The sequence below is a fragment of the Colias philodice genome, chromosome 7 (assembly GCF_061535455.1).
Source record: "Colias philodice isolate Cphi_HAF_F1 chromosome 7, ilColPhil1 Martin Lab GWU primary, whole genome shotgun sequence".
Taxonomy (NCBI): Eukaryota; Metazoa; Arthropoda; class Insecta; order Lepidoptera; family Pieridae; genus Colias; species Colias philodice.
Genome location: NC_143092.1, coordinates 11,083,138 through 11,103,703, shown reverse-complemented (window position 1 = coordinate 11,103,703; position 20,566 = coordinate 11,083,138). Strand labels below are relative to the sequence as shown.

Genomic DNA, 20,566 nt, shown 5'->3' with positions numbered 1-20,566 from the left:
TGGGCGATCGACGCTGATACAGTGGGTAACCATCGTTGCCTGTGATGGTCTCTGCCATCAATTTTCGTGGATACCTTTTGGTACACTCACTGTCAACCATGCATGGTGATTGGTGGTTGATGGTGGAATCCTTTCGACTAAGCAAATTAAAATGTGTGCATGCTGCAAGCCAGATTGTTGTCATTCGATTGAATACATCCATCATTGAATAATCCCAAAGATGTGTTCCATTAATGTAACTCATCAGTGATCGGATTTTTTGCTTGAAAACTCGTGTGGTGATGTCGTGCAGATCACTTGATATTTGTCCGGGAAGCAGCAGTTGAATAATTTCCATCCATTTCGGATTACATATAAATGTAATGAATAAATCTGGCCGACCATAATGACGAACATATTATTATGTCATTGCATCTTGCGCATATTCACTTGGGCTACCTGTGTATGTCGCCGGTAAAATAATCAATAGACCAACATTTTCTGCACCTTCTTCTGTGCTAATTACATCGCATAAATGGCTCTAATCTTCAAAACGCAATTTAGCTTGTTTATAGCAATTTGATAGCAATATTGTTGACGCAGTCGACGAAATCCCAACAAATAATTACCTATTGTCAGAATTTTTACATTTTTATAGAATTTTTTTAATAATAATTAATCGAACTAAACTTCTTGGTTAGTTTCCCCACCAAAAATACCTTATTAATTTCTGAAAACACGCGTAAACACAAACATTTGAGGAATTTTTATGTATCTGCTTTTATTGCACTTTTTAATAATTGATTTTAAAATAAATACAAACAATATTTATTCACCCTTTTTAATTTTTTATTATTTTACACATAATACATTTTTGAACGCATGAATGTCAAACATTATTTTCCGTATTTGACAGGATTGACAACTAATGATTGACATGTACGAAAATCAAAATTTTGGGAAAATATTTATTCGTCTAGTTTTTGTTGTTTTTATGATTTATTCTTCTATTCTGGACGGAGACAAATCCAACGAATCTAAAACCATGAAAATTGGTTCAGTAGAACTCGAGTTATAAGTGTTGGAACATACAGACTTTCTTTTATATATATAGATTTTTTATTAATACTGTCACTTTTTATTTTATCATTTCAACTTCAATTATTTCTATAGCTTGAATAATAATTTGGACAAAACCTTTCTTCAGTAAATTAGGTGCGTTTTGTACGTTAGGTATATTATAAATTTTGGACTCTCCTATTTATAAGTAACTATATTAAGAGTTAAATAAACGAAATTATATAAGAGTGAATAAGAAGTAAGAGGAGCTTGTCACTCCACAACTGAATTGATTGCATACACTCTATTAAACAAAAAAAAGTATTTTGGTTCCAACAACACTTATTATTTTTACACAAAAAATAAGTAAAATAATAAACCTGTCCATAATTAAAATAATTCACTTTCTTCACATTTGAGGCTTCACAATCAGCTCAGAATAGTCTGTCTCTATCGATGTCATATAAGGGTTTTCCACACTGGTCGCAAAGCCACTCGCTCTCTAAAGGCAGCTGCCACAACTCTCCCAAGAGTCTACTTTTCGTCTCACACTCTGGATGAGACACTATTGTTACAAAAACCGTATCCAATAAATTATTTTCATGCTCTATTCTTCGCAAGAGTTGTAGAGCTCGTAGTAAAAGTCGGGTTCGTAGAGCAGCCGGGATAAAAGGTGACTTCAAGACTCTCTTTGATATCGCTAACAGCGCTTTTATGTGTTGGTCCAACTGAGTTCCCGATATAAAGTTTAGAGCCAAGGTTTCCTCGCTACGGGAATATAGACTCTCCATATTATAAATACAATAAACTTTGAGTAAGTGATCACAGTTGTTCCTATTTGCGTACTGACATTTTTTGGTGAATATAAGTAAGGTAAATATATCTAATTTTAAGTGGGTTCTTAATACCTCGTTAAGGTACCTAATGATAATTATCATAATACAGTTTAAGTAAAAGTTATTATTGAATTTGTTCAATTGTAATTAGTGCGAAAGCAGTTCATAATCATATTAATTGTAAAGTCGCAATTACCTTATTTATCCAATGATTTACGTTAATGAATTTTCAATTATTTAATGAGTGTTATGCCTATTTAGTTTATTGAAAACATATGTTTTAATAGCAATATTTATTTCCCTTTTAATTTAATGTTTGTGAAACGAGTGATGTGAATATTAAGGTATCTGTATAAGGCCTAATGTCCTAATGCAATGAAACCTGCAATGGAGTGGAAAAACACTGCTACACTTCGCATTTTGTAAACAGATATCTATGTACTAGTTTTTGTACAAGCTAGTGCAGTGGCTGTGATTTAAGGTTTGAATTGAATCACAAATATGGTGAGTAAGGATTTATATGTCCTATTTAATGTACCCTTGTGACTTTGATCTACATCATCGTCGATCATCTTTAGATAGTTTATCTGTTGACTCAGATGACAGTCATTTCGTTTATTGACAAAACAATGAATATTTTGAACCCCTGGCGGAGTTACGTTTGCTCCTATCCTCCTGAGGCCCAATTCTATAATAAATAATTAATGTTTTTAAACGACGTTCACTTGAACGAAGGAAGGTTCTAAATTTATAGAGCTTTTTTGCTCTAGTTACAAATAACATTACATAAACGCTTTCATTGTGAAATTAAGGGCCGATTTTTCAATGCTTGGATAAAACTTATTCGTCGAATAATGTATAAAACTCTCATTTTAAAAACGTATTATAATTGCCCGTATTTGACAGTTTACGTGACATTTTAATATTATCGTGTAATACTTTATTGGACGGATAAGTTTTATCCAAGCATTGTAAAATCTTAAAGTATCATATTGTTATGTACCTGACATAACAATACGATTTGTATATCCCTTTAAATATTGTTATGTTCTGATTTCTAATGCAGTTAGGTACCTCCTGGACAAGTTTTCTGTAGTCTGTACAATATTATATGGAGTACCTAAGCACGAAATCTAGTATTATGTTGGTTGAAACCTATACTCGGTGAGAATGCACGTGTGGCCCATATTCATGTCGTTGGCCAATTATTTGTGAATGTCACAAAATCAATGTAACTTACAAAGGCAATTTAGATTTTATATAGATTACATTACTTTGTTTTTATATTATTATAGTTTTTGTTCAATGACAAATACTTGAAAACGTTGAATTTGTTTGTATCTATTTATTTAATTACATGTGATTGAGGTTTTGTATACATATGTTTTTGCAAATATGTACAATGTACATTCAAACAATAATTGTTCAATCTATATCGTGCTTCGTCGCTTTTTACTACATTCTGTGGTAGGTAGGTAAAGGTAAAGGTACTAGATAGAAAAAAAAGATTTACATTATTATTTAGTGATTTATTTCACAATAAATAAATAGACTTAGTGTAAAACAACATAAAACATTATAAAAATAATAAAAAGGCAACAATTACATCTATCGTGAAGTGATGTAGAAAATATAAAAAACTAACCTACTGTTATTTTTAAAGCTAATTATTATATTTACAAGTTAACACATTTCATAAAATATTTGTAAAAAATGTTATTCCCACCAAGCCTCAATTTTAAAATTTAAATTTCACTCTCCGAACCATTATTATCAAACTTGTATCACATGCTTTCGACGAGGTAGTAATAACATATTATAAATGCTACTAGAACTAAATGCGAAAACGCTAAGCTTCCGTCATGTGCCAACGGGCGGCCCCAGCGTCCATTTCATAAGTTATAATCTATGCAATTAGATGATAATTATTGGAAATGGTCTAGAGGCCTGTCGATAGGCGGCTGCAGAGCGAGGGGGATGTGGTTGTGAAACTGCGCGCCCTCGTCTTCCGCGTTGCGACCCTCCGCGCCTTGCTGCGGTACGCCATACTCCTGCCCGGGTTGGGCTACGTTAAAGTCGTTCTGTCCAAATTGCTGTTGAGGATACTGCTGACCATGTTGGGAAAAATCTTGACCGTTGTGGGAAAAGTCTTGTCCGGTATGTGAAAAGTCTTGACCGTTTTGGGAAAAGTCATGGCCTTGAGAAAAGTCGTGCACATTATGGGCAAAATCCTGCGCTTGCTGTGCGAAGTCGTGTGCTTGTTGGGTAAAATCGTGGACTTGATACTGATTCGGCTGTCCATATTCTTGGGCAGGCTGTGGTGTGCCGTACTCATGGTTCAACTGGTGCTGATTATTGAGACTCTGCTCGTATTGTGCCTGTTCTATTTGTTGCTGGATATGCTGCTGTATTTGGTGCTGGTAGTCGTGATACTGGTCGTCGTGGTGCTCGTATACTTGTGGTGCTTGTTCTTGAACGAAATGATGTTGTTGCGGGTAGTGCACGTCATGGTGTGCGGTGTCTTGCGGTTGCGCAGGAACAGGAGACCATCCGTCGTGCTCTACAGGTATTGAAGGTTGTGTAGGCTGTAAGTGAACCGATGGCTGAGGAATAAGTTGTGTTGGTTGTACGGGTTGTACATTAAAAGTGGGGTGTGCAAAAGTCTCTTGCGTCGGATGTAAATGAACTGCTGGCTGTGGTTCATGCGTTGGCTGAATTAATGTCGGCGTCTCTTGGAGTAAAACGTTATGATGATGCTCCACCGATCCTTCATGTGGAGCCGCCTGGGGCAGAACATGGAAGTGCGGGTTGTGAGGTTGAATCAATTGGTGAATTGATTGTACACCATTAAATGCGTTAGGAACAGGATAGAGTGGAGCTTGGTAGCTGTTTATAAACGGATATCTTGGGTACGTCGCGAAATATGATGTTTGCACTGCGCCGCCCGGACGTATAACATACTGCTGAGGTGCTCGGAATAATGGAGGGGGCAACACGGCAGCGGGAGCTAATGGTATAGTTGCAGCAGGCAGAAGAGGTTTTAGAAAATTACTGTGTGGAAAGACATGTACTGGCGGTGGAGGAATTGGGGCAGCTTGTGCTGGGAGAATGGGGGATGGAAATATTACTGGTGGTGGCGCTGGAATATGTTGCGCTAACGTCGCTGTCGGTTGAGGTACAGGGACAGCAGGTGCGATTGGGGCGGCGTGAACGACGGGAGGAGGAGGCGCAGCCGGAGCTATAGCGTGCACTACTGGCAGTATTGGTTTCGGTTGCACATGGTGATGATGGTGATGGAAATGATGATCAGGCTTTACGTAATACTTTGTATGAGGGAACCTCAATGCGTAATGCGGATGAGGTAGACCGGGCACCTTATGGCCGACTGGCACTGGGTATCTAGGTACTAAAGGATTTGTTAGCGGCACTTTAACCGTCGCCACTGCTGCTGTTGGCGGGTAGTTGACGACGACAGGCTTGACTACCGAGTGTGTGACCAGAGGAATGTCATGGCCCAGTTTGTATGGCGGCACATGAGATAGAATACCCCTCTTGTGGTGTTTGCCGGCAATGTGGCTAAGCAGCTTAGCTTTAGTGGCTTTGAAGTGTGCAACATCTGCTGTTACACACGCGATAACATACAAGATCAGCGCAATCTGTAAAGAAAGACAATGTTCAGAATCTTTTTGTCATTGATTACAATTTAACATTATTGCCAAATACTCATGAATTGATATATTTTGATGATTCACCGTTCTAAACCGAATGACTATTGTTTATGAATCAAAACTAAGTTTATAATTATTAGTTATTACTAGCAATAATGTCAATTGCTAACATCCATTTATAATACAACTTATAGAAATCTACACATTGCTTCACATTAATGGATTTCACAATTATAAAGCTTTATAACACTAAAACTTCGAGGCACTTAACACTTCACACGTGACTAACTTGTATACAATTTCAGTTATTTTCACAAAAATCACAACACTGCCACTGCATCTCCTACTTACAGTAAAAATTCTCATGGTGGACGGTCGCCCGGTCGGCGTGGCTTTGTTTTAGCAACGGACCACATGTGAGCCAACCACCTATACTTATAACTTAAAATAAAAACAATTAGTATGTAACCGACGTCCTATTTTCACTGGACAAGTCAGTATCGCGGCTTTCCCTTCCTAAATTCAACATCCGAACGTGATGTAACGTGAATTAAACCTTATTAGATCGGGTGAGAGTTCCTTATTGTTCAGTGAAAAATTAGGGAATCAAGTCGCGTACTAGTTGCCGTCATACGTGTAACATGGGTGTGTAGACGCATACAAATCGATCAACATACGTAATATAGAGAAAATTGGTCCAATCGAATCAGAGTCGGATTTTGCTATTGTGTTCATTCACTTGTTTAATTTTATTTTACTTTTCCCTGAAAGAATAAGATTCTTGCACACTGTCAATATGGAATGTTCTTCAATATAAACTAGATGCTCCCTCCAGGTCCGCCCAGGTAAAACATAAATTACACGTTTATATTTAAAGTGAAACTTTTATTACACCGTCTCAAACTTTTTGGTCTGTGTAGCGCATGTCGCGTGTATCGCGGCTGCCGAGTAGGTATACCTACTCGGCAGCCGACCGTCACGCGACATGCGCTACACAAAGCAGTGTTCGGAACCGTTCGAACAGTTTTACTTTTACCGTGGTTTCAATGTTGTGTGGTTTTAGCACACATTTTTTAAAAATGAAAAAAATTGAAAGTGAAATCAATCAATTTTTTTTATTTGTTTTATTTTTTTTTTGTAACTATTCAATACCTAAGTTATTCAAGCGGAGATAAATCCATTAAAACACAATCGTAAAAATCCATTCAGCTATTCTTAACTACGTCGTGAAAATATAACTTTTGGCATGTAATAATTTATTTTTTAAACAAGACAAGTTTGCTTAAAGCAAAATAAAGATTTATTCTCTAACTCCGGCCCTGTGGTCGCTAGGACATCACTTATGCACGGCGTCTCATATCTGTTACCAAATACTCGCACACTTTCCAACGCTCTCACTATCGTTGCTCCTTGCAGTCATTATCGTGAATCGGAAGTGTCGCAACCAGATCACTCGTCCTTGGGTGATGTAATCTTATTTAGCTCAATTGATTTTACGTGTTCCATGCAATGATATTATATATAGAAACAAGAGGTAGATACGTCATCAACGCACCAAAACTGATTCCGTGAATTGGTCCTATTTGGGACCAATGCAATCAGTCAGATTGTCACCGGTCCCAGTGAGCGCATGTGCCGATAGGTACATTAAAGTTGTCGAAAATGCCTTCCTGTGTGTTCAGAAAGTGCACGTATTCGTGCAAAAAAATAAAGAAAGATGAAGGAATATCATATCACAGCAAAATATATTAAATTATTACAGTTTAAGAGTAAAAATAACAATTTACAATTCTTTATTAATGACACTTGCTTGACACGTGTATTGAAATAATGAAAGGGATAAAACATTGCTTCAATCACTAGTGTGACAAAGCTAGCGTACACTGTGTTCAAAGATTATCATGTAGATACGATAATCGTATCTACATTACTACGTAATCATTATTGAAAATAGAACGGTTATTTTATTAATTTCGATTTGGGTAAATACTTGATTAATTTTATATTTAAATCCACACAGTGCATATAATTAACAAATATATCTATTTATTATATACAATGAAATCGTGATGGCAAAAATGTTTGTTTGCAAAAATGATGTTGAATATATACGTATACATTGAAGAAAAGATTATCGCTACTGACGAAAAATGCTATTTGCTTTTCTGTAAATAGCTATTGAACATAAATTTTATTTGTGTTTTAGATAAAAAAGGCTTATACTTCATCCTTTCTTTTATTTCATCCTTTTTTTTCATCTAGGCACCACTATTATTATAATTATCCTACAAGTTGGAGTGATGACCTTGTACGGGTTTCGGGAACTGCCTTGAAACGAATAGCGTAAGATCGGTCCTTATGGAGTTCATAAGGAGGACTATATGCAGTATGCTCAGCAGTGGGTGATTATCGGGTGAAATGATGATGACCGAAAACGAACACCACAGCTAGTAATAAATACTTAATACAGTTATATCTCCAAAAAAGTTTTTTATTTTTTTTTCATTTTAATACGACATCATAATAATCATAAAATAGTAAATGAAATTGTCACATTTATTTACTTGTGCAGGAAACCTAACATCTTTAACATTGAACCTTCTGTGTCGTTAATCTATGCCAATTACCATGGCAACTATTTGTTTATTTATATTTAATTGGTGAATTCTTATGACTTTTGCTTACACCTGCGCGGAAGTGACAAACTATCTTTGTCTTTTTTGTTTATATCATTTTATTAGAGCCATCTCTCTTATACAGTCTGTCAATGTAATAAATTAAGTAAAATGAAAATTGTATTTGTGTGTGCCTGACACTGCATATGAAGCATTTTTTTTGGATATATTGTGAGTATATAACGTATCTATACATAAAATATCATTGGTTCCATGTACCTATTCAGAAGATGGTAAGATATTTTTATTAAGTTTTATATTTTCATTGTACATTGTTTTAATTATAACATTGTATTTAAGGAAAACTTACATAATAGTGAAATGAATTTACATATTTATTGTGATAATTAAAACCACGAAAAGCAAGAGAAGTAAGTATAACTTATTGAAATTGCGTAAATTGAAAAAGTAAATTTAGATGACATTTGACAGCTTTGAACTTTGAAGTTTGAACAGTTGAACTTTTATAAAATGTCAAAGTATTATGTAAAATGTAAATAAACATGCACTCATTTTTTCGATATTAAGAATTTAAATAGTAAATTTTCCTAATATTTAATGTATTTATTTTTATTAGTTTGAACTTTCATAAGCGTATTGTGATGGAAATCCTTGAAAACATTTGTCTTGTGTGTTTGCAAACAAAACACGAAAGAATACCCTTCTTCAATAAGATTGCAGGAACATCTCCATATGAAAAGGTGGTGAAATATACAAGTTTCAGTATCAAGCCTTATGATGGGCCGGCGTGGATTTGTAAAGATTGTGTTAATGAATTGGTTGTAGTAGAAAAGTTTGTAGCCAAATGTGAACAATCCAATGAAGTATTGTGCGACTATTTTAGCCATGAAAATGGTAAGTTATGAGTAATTTAAAGTGTTTCTTTAATTTAAATTTGGAACACACACTGGCCGTAAAGAGATATTCAATCAAAATTTTTTGTTTCTTGAAGATTTTTTTTTCTAAAATTCAAATTCAAATTTCGAATAAGTAGTTAGATGGTAGTTAGTTTATTTTTAACTTAAATTAAATATTAAATATGTTGTAAAAAGTTTCAGATGCTGTGGACGTTGTTACAAATAAAGCTGCTGCAATTAATGAGGAACCAGAATGTGATGACACCTGTGTAAATATAAATGATAGCTCATTTGAAAGGAGAGATAAACCAAGGTACCATATTTATCTATGTTTTTTCTTGACAGAGTTCTCCTCAGTATCAAAGATTTCTCCCATATAACTAAATTTATATATTTTCCTGTGTATTTCCGAATACCTTGTACATTAAGTGCTTTTCTACTTTATTGGTTATCCATTAAAAACAAAATTTATACTGTAAGTAGGTATTAGAACTAAGGTCTTACATAAGGAAAACAATGTCTTCAACCACCAATATCAAAAGCACTTACCTACACAAAAATATAAAACATTCAATGAAGTCATATCAACAGTAAATAGTCAATTTATTGTAACTCATAAAATGCAATTTTATAAGTGACAAAAAAAAGTTTTCTCAATGTGATAGGTAATTAGGTAGTTAATGATAATGTTTACAATTTGGCCTGTAGGTATAATAATGTTAATTTGGTCCTTAGATAAAGAAAAATAAAATAAAAAAATTTGGAAAATCCAAAAGTGCACGCCTCATAATTTTTTTTTAATAATTATTTATTAATTATTATTTTTGTTTATTTAATAACAATTTAGTAGAGTGCCGTAAGGCATAAAAATGGTCAAACCTCGGAACCCAGGGCCAGTCAATGAATCTGTATATCAAGTATGAGACTGCATTATTAAAACCTCAAATAAAAAAGTTAAAAAAAAAAATTGACCGATCTCGATTTACAACAATTTTTAACAACAATTTACTGAAAAATGAGAGGCGGAAGGGGGAAAAAGTGTTTATAGTGAAAAATTTAATTTTATTTGTAATAAATTATATGTGCAGAGTAACTTCAATGTTAATTTATTAGATTATCGTAAAAATAAGTTACAAAAAAAATTTATCATTAACTATACACATTATTACATCATTGTACATTATTGTCGTCGTCGTCGATCTCGTTGATATAGATTGTAGGTGAAGGATTAGTGCAGCTGTCACCATTGCCTTCTAAGCAAGCTGCAGTGCAGTTTAATCCACTTTTCCTGCACCCACAAGATGCTCCACATCCTGTTTTGCACGAGCAAAAAATAATTTTTAATAAAGATTCTGGAGCTGGTCGTTGCGTCATTGTTTGCGGTGTAAATAAGATGATTTTTTTTTTCTCCCTCTGAGTCTGTTTTAGCGTTGTTTTTAAACACATGTAACAATCCGAGTGATATTTAGCTCCCTGAGCTACTAAATCTAACACGCCTACAAGTCTTTTATGAATATTGCGACAATATTCACTTTTGTCTTCACATATCAAACTTACAATACTTTTCTTGAAATCAGTACTAGTGACGTAGCTGATTTGTTGTCTTGACGACTTGGACTTCCTTCTTTCCTTCATTTCATCCGCTTCTTTTTCACAAAAGAAGCACCTAGTTTTCCAATCAAAATCAATTGAAGTAGCTGTTCAAAGCTTTTTTTAGGTGGAGAGCATGCAGATGTGGTGTTCTTTTTTTTAAATAAGAATTAATGCATCCTTTATTAATATATTTTTGTCTGCATACCGAATGCACGTAGACAAAGTCGCGAGTATTAATATACTGAGAAAGTCCATCCCCTCTTTCCGCAGATGCAGCTTTTAATGATGATATGCCTCTAGTGACTTTTATAATATCTCCTAGTTCAGAGCTTAATTCAGAACTAGATCCGATTTTATCACAAATGAGGCAATCATTGCTTGTACTATCAATACTGGATGGTTCACCCATTGCGACACGTGGCTGCAACAACAAATATTAGTATCTAATATTAATATTTAATAACTAACTTTTACATAGTTAATTAATGATTTATATTATTAAATTCTACTATTATATTCTAACTTTTAACATCGATTTATTACAAAATATTCATAACTGTTTTCAAAAGCATGTAATATAAATGAAAAACAAATACTTACAATTTATGCCACTATTTTCAAAGTTTTTAAAGCTCAGTAATGTTCAGTAATTAACTTTTATCACACTCACTGCACAATAATATAAACATTAATTTTTAATAAACAAAAATCTGAAATAAATATTTTTCGGAACGAAAACAACAGCTACGTATTAAGTCTAGCAAGTTATAACGTCGTGTACTATCCTGTGAGGGCTCGCCATGAATAATACCGAACAGCTGCTGTTATCCCCTCTATTCTCCAACCCGACCTTCATCGGTATATCTGCAGTCCCTAAAGATCCAAGATCAAGTTTTCAAGTTTGTAATAGTTGTTCTTTTTAAAATATGACTTTTGACTAATATAAATCAATGAAAACTCCAAAAAATTAATAATTGTTTCTAATAATTATTAAAAAATTGAGAGCGCGAAAAAAATTTTTTTTAACATTTTTCTATATACTATTAAAAACATATTTTCAAGGTTTATATTAAGATTCATTGACTGGCCCTGGATTCCGAGGTATAAACCTTACGGCGCTCCACTAATTAAACCACATCGAATCAGACCCTGAAAAATGAAAGGGTTCTATTCCTGAGCATACTCAAGCGTAAGAGAAAAAAAAAGACTCGATTAGTAAAGTATTTCGGTCGCTATCGTGTTAACAAGAAAATCCTCCGCACATACAGACACACGGACGTCCAAGACAGAACTTTTTTAAACTGTTTTTTTAACTAGTTTAAATAACAAAAATGACATCAAAAATATGTTAAAAATAGTGTTTTTTTTAATATGTGTGTGTATGTATTATCTTACAAGTGCAATGTATGATACATAAAGACATTTTAAGTTTGAAAAATCAGATGTTTTGCGCGAAGTGACAGTAGTACCCACCTCAACGCTTCGCATAAGAGGCGTGCAATTAAGAACTTAGTGATATTTTCAATATGAGTCTATTTGTGATAGGTAAAAGGTTTGTAAAGTATGCAATTTTATAAATGCAAATGAGTTATTAGATATTGCCAATTCACTCAATACATATATGAATTGTAGTATTAATTAGTAACTTAAATTGGGTTAAAGTGTTGTAGAAACTGACCCCATAGTTGACCAAATAACAACTGTTGAAAAGAACTGAAACAAAAAATATAACATGTAGACTGTTGAAGGTTGCAAGCTTTCTGTAATCATTCTATGTTATAGATATTTGCACACTTAAATTAAGGTCAATGATTTTATATGTTTTGTTAGACTTATAGTACCTATATATTTACGAACTATAATATTCTTTCATTAATGAATGTAGCAAGAAGAAGACACTTCATTATAATTAACCCTGCCTTCCAAGCCAGAGGTTGTGGGTTTGATTCCCATCCAGGGCAAAATATTTGTGTGATGAACATCGATGTTTGCTCTGTGTCTGGGTGTTAATTATCTATATAAGTATTAATTTTAAATAATATATGTATGTTTATCAGCCATCTGGTTTCCATAACACAAGCGAAAGCTTAGTATGGGATCAGATTGTGCCATGTGTGAAAATTGTCCTAAAATGTTTATTATTTATTATTATGATTCCTTTTACATGGACAAATTTATACTATAGCTTTGCAATTTTCCAATTATAAATTATTATTTTTTTTAATTTTAGTGTTGACCATAGCCCTAACAAGAAAAGTGAGCGCGTCAGAAGAGTATGCCCTGTGTCTGGATGTCACAAGTCATTCACAACTAAGACCAACCTGTCCACACATTTGAGAAGACATAATGGTGTGTATTGTAAACTAGCGGTCCGCCCCGGCTTCGCCCGTGGTACATATTTCGCAATAAAAGGTAGCCTATGTTCTTTCTCAGGGTCTAAAGATTAATTGTGCCAAATTTCATCAAAATCGATCCAGTAGTTTATGAGCCTATTCATTACAATCAAACAAACAAAGTTTTCCTTTTTATAATATTAGTGTAGATTATGCAGTGAATTAGTATGAATTTAATAGTTATGTTCATAGTGTGGTTTTGCCTGTTTTGCCACACATCTTGTCTACTTGACAATAAAGATAATGAAACAAATGTGATGAGCATCTGCCGATAAGATATTACATGCTAGTGGTTGGGCCTGGCTTCACCTATAGTACACAATATGCATATAGCCTATAGGTAGCATTCACATAAGTTAAATAATTATTGAAATTAATAATAATAGATCTGAAGCGATCCACTTGTAGATTTCAGAAGACAAAATAAATAAAACAACAATATACTTTACAACATATTTAATAACAAACGAAAATGAAACAGATCATACAAAAATGTAATAAATGTGTGAAAACAGTGCTAATGAGCATTTACTTTAATACTAGCTGTGTCACGCGGTTTCACCCGCGTGTCTCCGCTCCTGTTGGTCTTAGCGTGATGATATATAACCTATAACATTCCTCGATAAATGGGCTATCTAACACCGAAAGAATTTTTGAAATCGGACCAGTAGTTGCTGAGATTAGCGCGTTCAAACAAACAAACAAACTCTTCAGCTTAGTATAGATATATTAATTACATTTATCTATTATCAGTATTAATAAATTAATGTAACATTACAGGCGAGCGGCCGTTCCCGTGTCACGAGTGCGGGAAGGCGTTTAGAAGTAAGAACACTCTTAACAACCACATGAGAATACATACTGGTATGAAAACTAATTTAGATTTAATTGTAGAAGTAAATGATTAGAATAAGACGTAATGGTTTTTCTGTCTGTTAAGTGCAATCTCTGAAATAACTGGACCAATTTTTACAATACTTTCTATTAGTTGATGATATAGAAAATCAAACGGAAGCAAAAAAAATCAATGTAAGTAAGTATATCTGTTATTTATATTTATTTCAAAATCGATTTGTTTTTTTTTTAAGTGAAACTTTTATTACATCGTCTCAAACTTTTTGGTCTGTGTAGCGCATGTCGCGTGACGGTCGGCTGCCGAGTAGGTATAAAGCAGTGTTTGGAACCGTACGATAAGTTTCACTTTTACCGTGGTTTCTTAAAACCACACAACATTTTTTGTTTCATAAATAGTTCGAAAACAACAACCAATAGAACAGATTTTAAACGTAAATTATTCTTTTGAAGATAAAATGTAGGTAGAGAAAAAAATTACTTACACACTCGGTTTTAATATATTGTACGTTTAATTCAAATAATGTTACTTCAGTTTAACATAAACATATGTGTAAGTATAAGAGGAAGTCTAGAAGTGGTAGTAATGACAAAAATGTTAAAAACTTGTAGGCTATCCTAGTAGGGCTTATAAAGTTATAGATATGGCAAGACCTAAAAGGGTATCCCTTGGCTCCATCCCCGGGGGCTGTGGGTATCTTTGGAAGATTTCCCCACTTAAAAAAAAAAAAGACCTAAAAGGGTATAACATTATAGTGTGTGCAAATTGAAATATTATGTAAATATTAAATACCTACGAGGCTACGTATATGATTCATAGATTACGTATTATGGTTTAATGTTTTGTTTTATTGCATTCACATGTATTATAAATGAGAAATTTTTAAAGAATATAAAAAAATTAGATCGCGAGCAGAATTCGAGCTCGCGTCTTTTAGCCGTACCGTGGCAGTGCCTAGGTCTTTCGGCTATCCGTGAACCCCGGAAGTTTCTTATAATAGCGCCTTCAAACAAACAAACTCTTCACCATTATATACGGAAGTATAAACAGTATAATATATTTACTAATCTATAGTATAGATAAGTATTAAGTACCTAAATAAAGCTGTAATTGTCAGGTATAAAGCCCTACATCTGCCCGACGTGCGGCAAACAGTTCAGCACGAACAAGCTGAGCGCACACATGCGCACGCACGCGGCGCGCACACACACGTGCCCCGTGTGCACACGCGCGTTCACGCACACACGCGCACTAGTGTTACACGCACGCACACACGCGCCGCCCATACGTAAGTATGTGTGCGTGGCGTGTGACGTCACGTACAATCATAAACAGTCGCTGAATAAGCATGTGCGGAAGAGGCATGCGCAGGTGAGAATATTTTGTTATTTTTTTTAAGTAGGTAGGTAGTTTTGCAATTCATATTTTTTAATATTATGGGTATTTAATTGAAATGTCAAGTGAGAGTAAATAGTGATACTGAAATCTATTTTTTTTGTTCAATTGTTAAATTGAAGTTTACGATCGTCTATACTTTTTTTTGACCGCCTCCTTGGTACAGTGGTTAACGCGTGAGCGTAAAACCGAGGGGTCCTAGGTTCGATACCCGGTGGAGACGAGGAAAAAAAAATTTCTCTGTCTGGCAGGACACAGAAGGCTGATCACCTACTTGTCTCTAAAGAAAATCTATCAGTGAAACAGATGTACTTAACATTTTTTTTAACAAACTAGTCATTCGATTTTGATAGTAGTGATGTAGTCGAAATTGATCGAGATTTAGTTTCGAATCTGTATATTTTTTGGATATGTGGTGTTTTTACATTGATTGAAAATGAAGAATATGAAGTAGTGTTCTACTTTTTCGCATAATTGGAGATTTAAATTAAAATTGGAATGTAAGTTGTTTTAAGTTGCATATTTTCATACAAATTATTTCGGTTTTTTTTTAAATAGCCAGTACCTTAAAAGTAAAAACTTTCACACATCTTATTAAAAATTGATTCTCTAACAATATGTGTTATAACTTATTTTTTGCATTTATTTGCAGGAGTCGATGGCATCCGGGTGATACAAACATAGATTAGTTAGTTATTATATTTATTAAGGTTGTGTTATCTAGTCATTTATTAAAATAAATTATTTCCAATTAATCAACAAATTTTATTTGAAATTTGCGACAAGTAATATTATGTAAAATAATAATAAAGCATTTTTCATATTATATATTCGTAGAGTCTGCTTAATCTATATCGAATAACATAAACTATAACGCAATTAATTGTACGAAAACGCGCTTTAGAAGAGATTCAGAAACTACTAGATGGTTTATTTGTAGAGGGTTATTATTGTAGCAAACATGGCAATGATCCTATCGTTGAAATTGATATTTTGGTTTTATGGCATTCAAATGCTTTATAAATATTATCCTATCCTTTATAAATATGATCCTATCGTTGTTTGCTACTATAAGCGTCAAGCCGTACGCAGCGAGTATCAATAAAAATCTAGAAATATTAAACATTACCTTTGGTAGCAGACGAAGTTGCATGGATCAGCTAGTCTAATATTTGCAAGAAATAAGTACATATTTGTTTATTTTTACGACAACTAACAAGTTCAATTGTTTGATCTGTTGTGATATTTCTTTGAAATAGCAAATTGTAATCAGTCTCGCTACAATATTAAATTTAAAATAAGTACCTTAGTAAATAGCAATAAGACACTCTTAAAAGTTGGACGATTGATATATGAATGTTTTCTAATATGTACTAATTTTAGCCATTCATTTCCCATAGTACTTTTATGCATGCATTAATGTTACTCTTCTCTGTATATTAACTTGTATGTTGCACACTACAAAAGCTCTTTTAAAAGAATACGTTGAAAAATAATGTTAATCTATGAAAATATTTAATGTTTAACATCGTTATTAGGTATGATTCATAGATTATCAATATATTATTGAAACAAGCGACTTCTTATAAAATCGGCAAGGAGTGAAGTTAGGAATTAAAAAGCTTTTCATATAATTTCTTTTATTATTAAAAATATAAATAATTTACAAACTACGGTCATCTATCTACACATCGGGTTGTAAGATTATAAATGAAAAGTTGATTACATGTTGAAGAAAGTAATGTAGCCATGGGTTCAATAGCAATTGGTTAGCAAGAGGAAATGTGCGGTGTTTTTGTCACGGGAGGTATTGACCGCTGACCGCTAGTCTGATTTCTATTGCGTCTGCGGACCTTGACCCACTGCGAGACGTCGCCTTGTGCAAATCGCATTTCACGCCCCAGCGCCCCAATCGACGCCTCCGATGCAAATAATGAAATCGATTTGTCGAAATTTATTAAGAAACTTAAATACAATTTTCTTAACTAAATATAAAAATATAAGATTTTAACAATAACATTATGTACAGAACTAAATCACAGGTCGCCGTTTTCAGGGCTTTCGAAACGATCACAATCTATTTGTGGAAACAATAAATAATTACAATTATGGCGGGTGCCCGGTCGGGGCAAGGCGCGGTTTACGGCTTACTTTTAAGGGTTTTGTTTTTTCTCTTAACAACGGAAACTTTCGGCTGATCGTCTTCGACCTGGACGTTGGTGGCTCGTACATAGTTGCTCTTGTATCCCGTTTCGTGTACTCTGGCGTTGGGGCTCAGTTTGTCGGATCGTTCGCTGGAGTCTGACCGCTCCGCCTCGCTCGCTCGTTCCGTATCTTCGCTGGATCGCTCGCTCTCGTCTGATCTCTCCGATTCGTCAGCGCGTTCTCTGTCTTCCACGCGCCTGCTTTCTTCTGCGACTTCTTTTTTAGCTTTCTTTTTCTTTTCCTGTATCCGCTCGGGGTCCTCGCGAAGTCTCTCATGGTCATCGAGGAAATGACCCTCATCTTCGGCTGCCTCAAGTCTCGCTACATCTGCGTCTTTCGTGGGCGGTGGAATAGTTAATGATTTGTAATGTTCTTCCTCTTCGGATATTGGGAGCTTTTTTCCATAGTAGTCGTAATCACCGGCCGTATAAGCTTGACTATAGGTGGATCGAACTCGCCTGCTCTTTTTACGACGGCGTCGACGCTTTGGAGCTTCCGTTCGCTCAACTTGTGCGCTCTGTTCACTATCGGCATCAGAGTCATGTTCTTGATATTCGTCTCTAGGAGTCTCCTCCGCGCTATCTTCATCGCGATCCGGAGCTTCCGGTCTTTCTCTGTGTAGTTTTTTAGGCCGTTTCTCTTTGTAGATAGGTGGCACACGAACCGTGACCGTGTCAATTTGATTAGGGTTGTGTTCAGTGGGTGGAAGCACGCGTGGCTTTAGCTTACGGCGTGGATCTTGTGTCGTAGTGGTCACCTCGCTTTCCTCCTCGCTCTCTGCGTCATCTGGTGCTGGTGAAGGAGCACGATTTGCTTTTGGTCGTTCTCGCTGGAAATTTTCTGAATCATCATCATTCCTGCGGCGAAGTTGATTTCCTAAGTCTCGGTCGCCGAAATGAACTTTCCTGTAATCATTAAGTGGCAGTTTTTTCTTAGGTTTCTGTTTTTGAGCCCAAAACTGATCGACGGCGGTACCGAATTCGCGTACAGCTTTAGAACGATCGCGAAGTTCCTGCGCATCCCCGTAGTCATCATACAGTTGATCCTGTTGGCCCTCCTCATTTTGTGGTTCATCTTCGACGTCGAAGAGATAGTCGTCGTCGGCGACTTGTGCTCTATTTATATTTTTAGCATCAATGGTGTGCACTCTTTGCGGAACTCCATCTCGAACGACAAACGCATCCACGTACACGCGTGGATTGCGCGGAGCCGGCGGGGGCAGTTTAGCCGCGCGAGGCTGGATCGCTATGGGTGCGACAGGGAGGACGGGTTGTTCTAGCGGCGCTTCCTCTTCTGCAATATCATCATTGGCCGCAGGAGCGGGAGTGGCTAAAGCGCGGTTGAAGTTAAAGTTGAAGCGCAAGTTGGAAGTGATCGTTTCAAGATTAGAATCTGCTTTTGGTTGAGCCGGGGCACCGCACGGAGCAGCGGTGGTCGGGTTCGCGCGGGGGGACGCGCAGGGTGGGGGAGGAGGAGGCGGCGGCGGTTGCGTCGGTTTAGGCTTCGGGGCGGCTCTAGGTTTGGGACAGGGGGGAGGGCGAGCTTTAGGTTGTGGCGGTGGCGGTGGGGGCGGTTGTCGCGCCCGGCACGGGGGCGGGGCTGCTGCTCGCGGAGCGGCGCACGGCGGGGCCGCGGGAGCTGCCGGGGCGGGGGCTGGAGCTGCACCCGCTGCCGCTTGTAGAGGCGTATCTATCCCTGGCACAGGAGCAACCGGCGGCGGGAAGGCAAAAGCTTGTGGTGGCTTCCTCGCCACATTGTACCCGAGTACATCAGCCAATCCTCTGAACACGATGTCGCCGAATGTCCGTTTCTTCCGCACGATAGGTTCATGGTCTCCATCAGTGAGGGTGTCGTTGCCGTCGCTCAGGATGATGTCAGCGGCGTCAGCGATGGTCTCGTTGACGGCGTCGGCGATGGCGAGCGTCTGGTTGGCGGTGTCGGCGATGACGAAGACGTCGGCGGCGCGGGCGGCCGCCAGCAGCGTGAGCAGGACCAGCGCGCGCGGCATCGCGGCATGCCAACTAGTGGCGCGCGGGACACAGTTCGAGCACTTTTGTGCGCACCGCAGTTGCTTAAGGCCCGTCACGGATGAATGCGCCCGCCCTGCCCTAACTATCACAACATTTCTCGCAGTCGTACATTTCTTTGTGCATTTGTAATGTTAATTACGTGGAGACGGAAATAAATAACCTGTTACTGCAAAGCAATAATGTCTATTATGTTTCATTTTTAACTAAAACCAGAGCATAGAATGTTTCGATTCAATAAAATATCTTGTACCGCATTGTCCGGTGTGTCATTGATCTTATATAAATGAATTTATCTTGCTCCACTGTAACTCCATACAGGCATACTAAGTTGTTTATTTCTTCTCAATACAATAAAACATTATATTATGCTTTAAAATAGCATACTTAAGGCACAAAAGCACTACATTTTCTCAGTTGACAATGGTTAATAGATCGAATTCTTACAAACACACTCCCATATCGTCTTTATCAGACCAACATATTTTCAGCAGGATTGAAAAGTCCAACATAATATAAGTTATATACAAAATAGACATAGAGTATCCACGTGTTATACATATTATGATGGTCAGGTTAGGTACCTAACCTGACCCGCCTGACCGTCAGGTAAACAAATGGTATACAGTGTTTAAATAATTATGTTTGTAGAATAAAAAGGTTATGTTATGTTGTCAGGAGCAGAACATTATTTTCTCACCTTCCAATTCCATTCAACTTATTATTAACCGTGGTTTCTGATACTTTTTCAACGCTCACGTACGTTGTTAGGTTTGAAAGTTTTTAGCACCATAATCGAGCAATATCAGAGGAAGTAGCTATGTTTGACATTAATATTTTTAGTTCAAGGTGCTGTATGAAACCACAACTAATTAGGGGCCCCGTTTCTAGAAAGATCTGAACTTGGCAATGATAGATTTGGGCTGACTATACACGAGCGGTCGTTGAAACGAAAAAGTGCAATTATACTCAGATAAAAAATATGGTGTGACTGTTAACTACTAATATTTCGTTATGACAAACCAT

The 20,566-nt window shown here is 36.2% G+C and overlaps 3 protein-coding genes across 6 annotated transcripts; 1 reads left to right on the top strand and 2 right to left on the bottom strand.

The window, feature by feature from the left end:
- Positions 1–3,382: 3,382 nt before the first annotated feature.
- On the bottom strand, positions 3,383–6,399 carry LOC149487366 (uncharacterized). The gene is made up of 2 exons (XM_089697654.1): positions 5,894–6,399; positions 3,383–5,530 (listed from the first exon to the last, which is right to left on the bottom strand). The coding sequence occupies exons 1-2, from the start codon at positions 5,906–5,908 to the stop codon at positions 3,800–3,802; spliced, it is 1,746 nt and encodes a 581-aa protein (XP_089553780.1). The 5' UTR covers positions 5,909–6,399; the 3' UTR covers positions 3,383–3,799.
- Positions 6,400–6,881: 482 nt separating this feature from the next.
- Positions 6,882–16,113, top strand: LOC149487365 (uncharacterized). Of its 4 annotated transcripts, XM_089697665.1 has the most exons (7): positions 6,882–7,049; positions 8,434–8,450; positions 8,892–9,072; positions 9,270–9,387; positions 12,898–13,016; positions 13,841–13,924; positions 15,031–15,326. In XM_089697665.1, the coding sequence occupies exons 2-7, from the start codon at positions 8,448–8,450 to the stop codon at positions 15,309–15,311; spliced, it is 786 nt and encodes a 261-aa protein (XP_089553791.1). In that variant the 5' UTR covers positions 6,882–7,049; positions 8,434–8,447; the 3' UTR covers positions 15,312–15,326. The 4 variants fall into 4 exon arrangements, with proteins under 4 accessions (XP_089553791.1, XP_089553789.1, XP_089553787.1 ...); XM_089697662.1 differs by lacking the exons at positions 6,882–7,049; positions 8,434–8,450 and adding an exon at positions 15,961–16,113 and having other exon boundaries at positions 8,707–9,072; positions 15,031–15,284; XM_089697663.1 differs by lacking the exons at positions 6,882–7,049; positions 8,434–8,450 and having other exon boundaries at positions 8,699–9,072; positions 9,276–9,387; positions 15,031–15,959.
- Positions 16,114–16,982: 869 nt separating this feature from the next.
- LOC149487364 (uncharacterized) lies at positions 16,983–19,652 on the bottom strand. Its single transcript, XM_089697642.1, has one exon. The coding sequence runs from the start codon at positions 19,519–19,521 to the stop codon at positions 17,449–17,451; it is 2,073 nt and encodes a 690-aa protein (XP_089553768.1). The 5' UTR covers positions 19,522–19,652; the 3' UTR covers positions 16,983–17,448.
- Positions 19,653–20,566: the final 914 nt, after the last annotated feature.

Coding starts and splice junctions, on each gene's coding strand:
- LOC149487365 (XM_089697661.1), top strand. CDS start 8,820: ATGGAAATCCTTGAAAACATTTGTCTTGTGTGTTTGCAAACAAAACAC. Junction 9,073..9,269: donor CTATTTTAGCCATGAAAATG/GTAAGTTATGAG, acceptor TGTTGTAAAAAG/TTTCAGATGCTGTGGACGTT. Junction 9,388..12,897: donor GAAAGGAGAGATAAACCAAG/GTACCATATTTA, acceptor TTTTAATTTTAG/TGTTGACCATAGCCCTAACA.
- LOC149487364 (XM_089697642.1), bottom strand. CDS start 19,521: ATGCCGCGCGCGCTGGTCCTGCTCACGCTGCTGGCGGCCGCCCGCGCC.